The following is a 10,140-nucleotide window of genomic DNA, read 5'->3' as shown; positions in this document are numbered from 1 at the left end:
TGATATTTTTCTGTGTACATTGTTTATTTAAAACAAACAATTAACACAGAAATACAAACAGTTGAAGTCATTTGTAATGTAAAAACCCAAATGTACTATTTTCGGGTTTTTTCTCCAAGATAAATTTCCTCGACGTCATGACGTCAGACATTGAACTCCGTTAACCGGAAGAGAAGTGTCGCTGTGTGTGTTTTCATGTTTACATTTGGGGCACCGCGTCAAAATGAATCCCCCGATGATCATCTCGACCAGCTCCGTGTCGACAACAAAGAGTAAGACCGTGTGAACCCGCCGGCATCTTTACTGCGCTGCTGAACAGAAAGCAGAGCCGCTGAAATGTGCTCAGTTAGCTGTTAGCTGCACACGTTAGAGAAGTCTGTGACACAGCAGAGAGTCCCCTTTGATTCAGTTTAAGTCCGTTTAAAGCCGTTGAGCTGTCTGTCAGTAAAATGCTGAATGACTTTCGCTTGCTATGTCATAAGCACGTTTGCTAACAGACAGTTTTCAGGTAGCAGGTTGCTCAGGTTTCCAGTTTCTGATTACAAATATAATCCTTTATTATGAAGTCCACTTGATACGTTTGATGGCATATTCTGAGCGTTTTAGCTGCAAGGCTCTCACACTTCGTTCTTAGCTGCAGAGACAGGTGTGACACAGCTATGTTACCACAAGTGCAGGGACAGTGTCTTTGCTGGAGCTCTCCAGTCCTGTTGTGTCAGTTAACATAGTTTGCAGTTAAGTGAAAAACTGCTGCAAACATACAAATTAAAGATGCAAAGTGCTGTTAGCCTTTCTGCTAACAGTGTAGTAAACATAGGACAATGTAGAACTGGAGAGATCAGATCAGTATCATTTAATCTAGCTGTGTGAGTCAGGACCAAACCACTGTTGATCCAAATGTCAGACATACACACCAAACTCTATCATCCCAAAGCTGGGATACTTGTAACAGCAGCACTGTACAGGCCCTCTATTATACTACTATATAATAAAGTGCCATCACTCATTTCATTTATCGTATTCAGTCAGTATTAAAATATAGAATGTTATTTCCCCTACATGCACCTAATAAGCTAGCTCACAAGTGTTTTCACTTTTCAACAATGAAAAAATAAATCTGTATTGTACATGTGCAGGGAAACGAGAGGCAGAGCGTTCGGTTAACTGGACGGCGGAGGAAACTCAGGTGCTCCTCTGCGCCTGGAGCGATGAGCGAGTCCAGAAGACTTTGGCTGAAAACCTCAGAAACCGGCATGTCTTCAAACACCTCTCAGCTCGCATGAGTGAAATGGGTTTCTCTCGGAGTCCCCACCAGTGCCGGCTTCGAGTCAAAACTCTCAAGGCTAACTACGTGAGAGCCAAACTGCAGAGAAGCATGGACAGCTCGCAGCCGTGCACTTTTAAATACTTTGCCGAGATGGATGCGGTGCTGGGCCGAAGGACAGGGGGAGGGGAAGGAGGGTCTCATTTTGTTTCACACCAACAGGTGTCAGAGGGCCACTTTGACTCCACTGATGGGACAGGGAGTTTTACCTCGGATTTAAATTCCAGTACAAACATAAGTGGACACCATTGTGGCTCTCTGGGGAATTCAATGAGGCAAAATTTAAGCTCTTTAGAGGAGAGAGCAGGCTGTCAGCTGGACTCTGAGGTAAAGGTAGAGCACAGAGAAGAGTCGGTGGATGAGTTAGAGTACAGCGACACGGGATTCTCACAGCATCCGAGGGACAGGCACCACGAAGTTTATCTGGAGACAGCCATCCACCCGAATATTAACGGTATGTACTGTTACTGAAATAATAATGTAAACAAGACACATTTATCTTATTTTAGGAGCTAAAGTCAAGAAGATTTTTACATTTTGTTTAAACAGTACGGGTCGGAGATAGATCCTCAAAATTTTATCTGGATATTTCAAGAAGATTTGTGATAATGGTTTTAACAATGTAGGGAAAAAATGCTTTATTGATTCTTGTAGCTTGCAGGCCACAGCACTTCGAAGTGTCAGTAAATGAAGGGCATTTTTCATCCTTCTTTTGCAGTACTGCTACTGATGGCGATGCTCAGTAGAGTAATTACTTTTGGTCACACATCACCACCTACTATATCGTCCTTTATAGCCTGGTTGTGTTGGTGTTTTGCTTTTGCCTCAGATGTTTTGCCTCGAGTGTGTTATTTCCCTGCATATTTTGCAGTGTCGTGCTTTATTTGAGGTCAGTTAAGTAGCTAAATATTTAGTTCTAAATCATCAATGAAAGCAGACATGTTGCTCTCAGTGTCAGATATGCCTGGGCTTGGGAAGGCTATATAAATGATGTTGCAGCGTGACACTTTTAAATGTCAAGTAATCATTCATCCCAGTATTATCGTTGATGACATATGGCACAGCTGTGGTGTGATAGACCCAGAAAGGGCTAAAGAATCACCAGGATTTGAAATGAGAGATGCTTTGTTCCAGATACGTCGGAACTTGGATGTTGAATGTGGGAGTGACATTCTTGAGTTAGTGGGTTCCATAAAAAGCGAGAACATATTTTTTTTGGTTCTTAGCAATATGGAGTCTTTCAGGTATCACTAGCAATAAAGCATGATACTTTTTTTTTTTTTGCTCTTCGAAAGTGTCCGAAAAAAGCCTGTAGCTGTGTTTGCTCTGTTCTAAGCCCCTCCCACCAGACATGCGCAGCAGTTTGTGCTTCAAATGATGCTAATTCAAGTCTTCAAATGAGGTTTTAACCTCCTTGGTGAAATTCCTCGACTACATAACTCTTTATATTCTATTATATTTTTCCCATGTGGTATTATTGTTGTACTCTGACCTGAACAGGTCTGGAAAGCCTCTTTCTACAGGCTCAAAACATAAAGCTTTGAGGAGGAGAAGGACACTTGTTCCCTCTGAGTGCACTTGAGTTATAACAGGCTGAATGTTTAAAGTTGAGACAGACTTCATGCTAATAACCAAACAATTGTGAAAATATTTGTGGTCTATTAATCAATCCTGTCATTAATAACACCATGCATGTATTGTTTTATATCCTGATTTGCAGGTACAACAGTGGAAAATAGCTCAAGCACTCCTTCTCCACATTTGGTCCTACCTCTGCCTGCTCCTCCTGCTCCCACTCTTACCCAGTCCACTGCTTCTCCTCTCCCAGCACCTCCAGATATAAACCCCAACATCCTCCCTGCCTCTGCCGACCATCACCCTGCACCTTCCTGTCTCGAACCTGTCCTTAAGCACCTGTCAGAGTGCTTCCAGCAGCTGGTCTCTGAGACCCGGAGCTTGCTGGTGCAGCTGGAGAGTCAAAGGCAGGAGCACGCCCGATGGCACCAGGAGCTCCTGGCCCAGTGGCTGCAAAGGGAGGAACGGCGGCAGAGGGAGACGGCTGAGAGGGAGGAGAGGAGGGAGAAAGCTCGCATGGAGCACGAGATTAGAGTCCTGGAGCTCCTCACCAATCTGAGCAAACAGCAGGGGTGTAGCTGTGAGGGCAGCCGGACTTTAGCAGGGGGACAGGCTGCTCCAAACCATACTAACAAAGACAGGAGATAGGAGTTTTACAGTGGCTGACCCAAAGTGCGGACTGATATTTCTTCTCAGGTGGACACAAATAACATTAGCAATGAGGCAAGCTCCCACAGTCAGGCCAGCCCGAATCCTGAGTGGGAGATTTTAGTTGAGCCAAGTGCACAGATACCCCCCCCCCCACTTCCAAAAAAAAAGAAGCGGAAAGTCTGTGAGAATAATATGACTGCTACTGTTACTTTGACATTTAAAGGCCCAGAAATCCAAAAAAGAGGAAACTACAGTTGAAGTGTAAAAGAGGAATTTCTTCTTGTTTTTGCAGTCACATTGCTGAGGGGATTTCTGCGATGTCAGTGAATTTCGCCAAATGTTACAGAGTTGTTTCGATGCACTTTCACAGAAATTAAAAGTGTATATTTTTCAACCAGTTTCGACTGAAATGTGTTTTTCACAAGTGACTTGTTTCAGTTATTTATCGCAACTGTTGAGCCAAAGTAAGAATCAGTCGGCATCATCTTCAGCGTGTTTGGGTTCAGTGGTGGCGTCCTTGGATCTAGATCAAAGCTTAACTGTTCATACAAATAACCTCTCTTACTTTTGAAGCAATGTGAACCAACCTTGAAACAACAACAGCAAAATCAAATCAAAATATTTAAGTCAGTGTACAGGATTATATGTGTGTGTGAATTGTAGTATTAATAGAAATTTTCCAACATACCACATTAAAAAGTGACTCCTGTTTCTAATCCAGATGAAAATGATAAACAGATGAATAATTAAATCACAGCTTTTGCAATAACTGTGCAATAAGTTGCAAGTATGAGATGTTGTCCATGCTGTGTGACAGCACATCAGATCTCCATTCATATCAAACTTGCTTCTGTTACATGAAAAAGTCATTAAAAATAAACAGCATTGACAGCTTAGCGGTAATAGATGACCATAACAGACTAAAGTCAAAGGGCAGATGCGATGAGAGAGTCGCAGGTTTGATTCCTTCAGTGTTTACTCAGTTTGTCCCTGCGGTCCATTAGCAGGATGCAGGGCTGTGACCTGGCTGCTTCAGTGGGGGGGGTGACAGAAAGAGGCAAACAGTTTACTGTACATTCCTGACGCCTGTGTTTGATGCTCAGTGTTGAAGCTATTTTGGGAAACTAGCACAAACATACAGTGAAGTCTGTTTATTTACGTCTCCGCGGGAACATTTCATACCCAGCATGTCAGCCTGGATGTTACCCCCGCTAAGACCTTTAGCGCAGCTCCGAGACTCCAGGCTTCGAGTTTCTTCGTTGCTGTGGTGTATATTGTCTTCCTGCAACACTCGGCAATTTTCTCACACTCATGGGAGACATTTTTATTAAACCTCCAGGCTGTGGCTCGCTCCATGCTGATTCTTACCTGAATAGACAAACTGGAAATTTTTCACTCAGGCATTCAGCATTGTCTACCCTGAAGGGGTGTGAACAAGTTAAAATGAAAAAGCCCCACTTCCTTTTGACATGTATGAACCAGATTGTAATCAATACTGGTTTGGCTGGGAAAACCCAACCACTGGAATACTTACTGATGATATCTTCCTTATTGTAAACGGATAAAGTGAAACAAAAACTGCCAAAACAAACAGACCCATCCCACCTGTCTGTTAAAACCTGATGTTTGTGTTAATAAAGAATAAGCCACACCCATCTGTGGACTAGCATGACCCACCATTACATTATAATCCTGCTGCATAATCCCCAATAAGTGAACTTAATTAAGAACATTTATAGGTCTTATTGCTCGTTTTTATCCAACACAACTTCCTTGTGACCTTTATTCTTTGTCATCAGTATAAAAGCATACGCTCTGTGATAACTGAGCCACAGGCTATGATGATATATTCTTACAGATGAACGGGTAGTTTCACACACTATGGACAAGTAGTAGTGTCTATTGTACTTCATATAAGTATGTGTGTGTATATTCTTCAGTTTTGGAAATTTTTAAAAGTTGCATTTAAAGGAAACACTGTATATTTGACTATTACGTCCTAAATACCAAATCTAACATATAACCATGTAAATATTTCCGACTACATCGCAGGATTCGTAACGTGTTGCAGACCACCCAGATCCTCACGTTCACCTTCTCATTACTAAATTTCCATCTCTTGGGCCAAAGCAGACCTTCGTGCATGTGAAGCTGCACAAACTGTCACACTAATAAAGCACCTGGTTGGTTGTGGTCACATGATGTAAAAAATATGAAAATAAAGTCTAGTTTTCTCTCGTGCTCCTTAACAGGACAGCCTCTAATCTCATCTGCTTTCCTCTTTGTCACAGAGCAGGCCTTCATAAAACACACAAACAACTTATTCAAAGGTTGTTTTCTTGGTGATTTATTTCATTTTTATTGCAGTTTACAGCATGAGGAACAAATGCGCCCCAAATACATGGAAGTTTCAGTTAAATAAAAACCAACTGAGCATTACTTCCTGCATTTCATTTGTGCCTCGTGGTCTTCCCCACAGTGACTTCAGGCCTGATCTCTATGCAGTCATTTAAGCGAGAGAAAAGCCAGATTAGTGCATATACATAAATCTGCGCTAATCCTGGATTACGTAATACAAGTGGATGTTGATGAGATTTGGGATGATTTGCTGTTATTGTACCAGGGCTTATTACTCTGTTCTGACATGTGGAGAAAGTCATCCAGTACAGATTTCTCAGACTAAACTATCAATCAGTGCATCATCTTTGCATGACTCATGGTTCTGTATGTTCATCGGCCTGACTGCAGGGAGAAATGTAATCAGCCTGCTGTTGTTTAAAGCTTATAGGAACATTAAGGAAGCTTCTGAACAAATAAATATCAGTCAAAAATCAGTTTTGTTAGACGATAACATATTTTCTGCAGATATAAGGGAAGAAAATGAGTCATTTAAAGGTTCACTTGTACCGTGCTCCCAATTCTGCCTCCAGTCGGGCTTTCATTGATGCAAAAAAATTTGTATTTAATTGATGTGTCTAGTTGGACCAAAGAGTAATAACTAAAAATACAATATTAGAATACACTTACAATGGCCCCTCTATCTCATAAGAGAGAACACGGCGGCATTGCCAAGATTAGAGTTTGCCAGAGAACACAGCATCAAAGGATTTAATACAGTTGTCACTTAACGATTGTGGTTTGCATGTTTATTTCATTTAATACGGATCCATTTTTCCCCTTTTTTTTTCAAAGAAATCTAATATAGCAGCTTTCCACATAATAATGCAAACCAAAATGTTTAATTTTGCTACAAAAGGCAGCTTCCTTTTATGTCTCACCCACTTAGAAACAGTTGTCATCTTGAGTTGTGTGGACAAATAAGAGAGCGCCAGTGCTGGTTTGAGGAGCTAAACGGGACTTTTTGTATGACTGAAGACAAAAAAAAAGCAGCTGGAAAGTTCAGTTTCTTCCTGCTTCTACAATTCTTTATTTCTACTAATAAAGTCCTATAATTTAATCAGGACAGTACAGGTAGCCCAAGTTTAGTCATTTCTTTATTACTGTAATTGTTGTCACATAGAGTTTGAAACTAGGGATTGCAGTTTGAGTTGGTGGGTTTGACAGTAGATGGACTCAATTATCATGCTGGGTTCACTGTGTTGAGACTACAGGTGTGATAACAGCACAAAAACAACGCAAAATAAGGATCGGATCCAAAATATGGGCTTTTATTCTTTAATAGTGGATTAGAAAAGATTATGTCAAGTGTACCAGAGTTCCCAGTTTGACCCAGTGGCCAAATTATCATCCAGAAAATTTCAAGCAGTCTGACGTCAGCATTCGATGGAGTGTTATGAACATTTTTTAGCAATAATCAGTGTGTGGCCCCCACACACTGAATCTTTCTGATTATTTAACCTCCTGAATTTTTCTCACTCTCTACTATAAATGTTAATAATAATAATAATAATAATAATAATAATAATAATAATAATGGATTGGATTTATATAGCGCTTTTCAAGGCACCCAAAGCGCTTTACAATGCCACTAATGACTTTGGTCCTCCTCTATGACGAAATGTTACCATGCTAACAGCTAAACTATGAGAGTAAACACTGTGAACGCTGCTGTGTGGCGCTTTTTCAAAGTCTCCATTCTGTATTTAGTACTTAAACAAAATTTGGTGACTGCTGGGTTACACATGGACGACATATGTTGAACGTAACATTGGAGCTGAATAGATAAAATTATTTACACCGGTTCTAAATAAAATGTTTCTTGTTTTTTAAGTTTTCTGTTTAGCCACTTATTTATTGTATTAATCTTTTCTTTCTTTCTTTCTTTCTTTCTTTTTTTTTTTTTTACTGTATTTTACTTGTGTTTTTTAAAGGTCTAACTAACAATGGGCTTTGCTGATTAAAGCTATAAATTCATGTTCACCAGAGCCAAGTAAGTCAAAGTAAGTCAGTTCCCTTTAGTGGTTTTCACACTTTTCTCTATATAAAAACTCTATAAAAACAAAAAATAATTTTTAAAAAGAAGTTTTTGTAAATACAATATCAATGGTATATATGTTCTGCGTTATAACACTACATTCTTTCATTATTTTGAAAGGGAAGCAGCTTTTGCTAATAAAATGTTAGCATTGTGATTGTCCTGCTGCTGCTGGGTTCATACCTGAAATTGAATGCTGTAAATTTGCTTGTAGTATTTTTTTTTTCTTTACTGAAATCAAAACCCTTGAAAACCCACGATAAACATGAAACACCATCTATCTAGGAAAAACAACTGAAGTTAGCAGATGTTTAAATGTGTATGTTTAGGCACCAGATGTGTAACTGGATGGACAGACTGGGACTTCTTTGGTGTCTTTACCGTGTTTATTGTCTTCTTTAGATGTTGCCATTCTAACATGGTAACCATTACAAGTTCTAAACATGAGTATGCTAGAGCTGTCATCATTAGTGTGCTAAAGTTACAGCTGCAGCTCAAAGCAGAAGCAAATTTAATAAAAAAAAAATTGCTTGCATTACTCATTTCATAAAATCAGTGAGCTCATGGATTCAATAAAAACAACCTAAAACAAACCCTTAAAGTCACTTTCAGAATTACACCATAATCATAGCCCTGCATAAAATTAATCTAATGTTGTTTTTAATTGTTTAGTTTTTTATTGATGCGTAAACTTCTTGGTTGAAATCTTTACTCGTCTCTATTTAAATATGCTCCCGTTTCTAGAACCACAGTCCATATTATCCGGAGTTTCCTTTGAAAGGGAATGGCTTCATCGGAAATTTCTGTAAATACAGCAAAGCTAAAATGAGAAAGGGAAAGAGAAATGAAATTGAAAACAAGAGATGAGACCAGGCAGGGAGGGGGCGCTTCTCTTCTCTGATTGGCTGCCGCCTCTCCCTCGCTGTGAGGTCTTCAGGCTGCTCGCGGCTCTGGAGCTCAGACACGAGTGAATGCTGCAGAGGAGAGACAGAGTCAGCACTGCTTCATTTAGACGACTTGTTCTTGGAGCTGACTTGATCCCGTTGGCGCTGTGAAAGCGGGAATACACATTTTTTGTTCCCTTTCGCGTTTGCACCTGAATAATGGTGCACTGAGTGTCCGGAGCCAGGAGGAACTGCTGGGATTGACCGTCTGCTCTGCGCGCATGTGAAAGGAGAAATCAGAGGTTGTTTTCGCTTATTTTCAGAGGAGAGATACCAAAGAGTTTGTACCTGGATTACGGCTTGTTGAGGTGAGTTGTGCGTGTTTACAGCCGCACAGTTTTTTGGTTGTTGAATGTTATTCTGCAGACCCGACGTGTCCAAAATGCGCGCAGGTGGTGAAAGAGCGCACTTTATTTCCAGCCAAACGTGAATCTGAATGAGTTGATGCTTTGCGACTCTATTCCTAAATGATCTGTGAATATCAACATTGCACTTTGGTTTTGTTGTGTTCCTTTAGCACCTTTTCCCCAATATTAGTGCGCCTATATTGACTTTATCCTACTATTACAAAAAACAACCGTGGGCAGTAATACCCAAATTGACAGGCTTTACTAAGGAGCTATTTCTGGATTTTTAATTTTGCTTAATTGACCCAAAGACCTGCCCCAAAAATTGGATTTCTGAAATCGGTGTCAATGGCGGGCTATTTTTAACCCCCACTACCTTCTGGCTAAGAGGATTCCTCTCTCCCTGCCTCTCCTTTGCGAGACGGTGAGGGATCAGTGAAGTTAATCCCGCATCTCTCCTGGGTCACCCTGGCCTGCTGCGCTTGGTTTTTCGTGCCACTGCTTTGTATTAGGAGCATGAGTTGGAGTTTCCTTAATGTGCTGACAAGGTAAATCCGTTTATTGGTTATTTGGCAGGACGCTAAAAATGTGAGAGTGCCTCCTGGAAGCCCTTGAATGAGTTATTGTTACTGCGGATTACATGTTTGCTACTGTACTCTGGAATGGGGTTGTGGTGGGATTTGCTTGATGTGAAGCAAATGCAGAAAAACAGATGCACTGGGGCGAAATGGGAAGTTTCCTCTCGTGAAATAAGGGTGCTGAGGCGGCAGGAGGGCTGCATTTCACACAAGTGGCCATTAAAAGGTAAATGTAATCACATGTACCTCAGCAGATCTTTGTGAATTATAAGCTGTCTTCATAGCT

At 40.7% G+C, this 10,140-nt stretch overlaps 2 protein-coding genes across 3 annotated transcripts in view; both read left to right on the top strand.

The window, feature by feature from the left end:
- Nucleotides 1–10,140, top strand: part of rasgef1ba (RasGEF domain family, member 1Ba) — a 129,144-nt gene that overhangs the window by 91,559 nt on the left and 27,445 nt on the right. Inside the window, exon 1 of one of the 2 annotated variants that reach the window (XM_026186877.1) lies at nt 8,925–9,237. The exons of the other annotated variant lie outside the window; for it this stretch is intronic. The gene's annotated coding sequence lies outside the window, so the exon portion shown is untranslated. Of the gene's footprint in view, nt 1–8,924; nt 9,238–10,140 lie in introns of those variants that run through there. 2 annotated transcript variants of the gene reach the window in all.
- On the top strand, nt 139–3,947 carry LOC113033255 (uncharacterized). Its single transcript, XM_026186880.1, has 3 exons — nt 139–272; nt 1,137–1,778; nt 3,045–3,947. The coding sequence occupies exons 1-3, from the start codon at nt 224–226 to the stop codon at nt 3,545–3,547; spliced, it is 1,194 nt and encodes a 397-aa protein (XP_026042665.1). The 5' UTR covers nt 139–223; the 3' UTR covers nt 3,548–3,947.

The sequence above is a fragment of the Astatotilapia calliptera genome, chromosome 12 (genome assembly GCF_900246225.1).
Source record: "Astatotilapia calliptera chromosome 12, fAstCal1.2, whole genome shotgun sequence".
Classification (NCBI taxonomy): domain Eukaryota; kingdom Metazoa; phylum Chordata; class Actinopteri; order Cichliformes; family Cichlidae; genus Astatotilapia; species Astatotilapia calliptera.
Note: the sequence above shows the minus strand (reverse complement) of the source record. Positions and strands in the feature narration are given on the sequence as shown.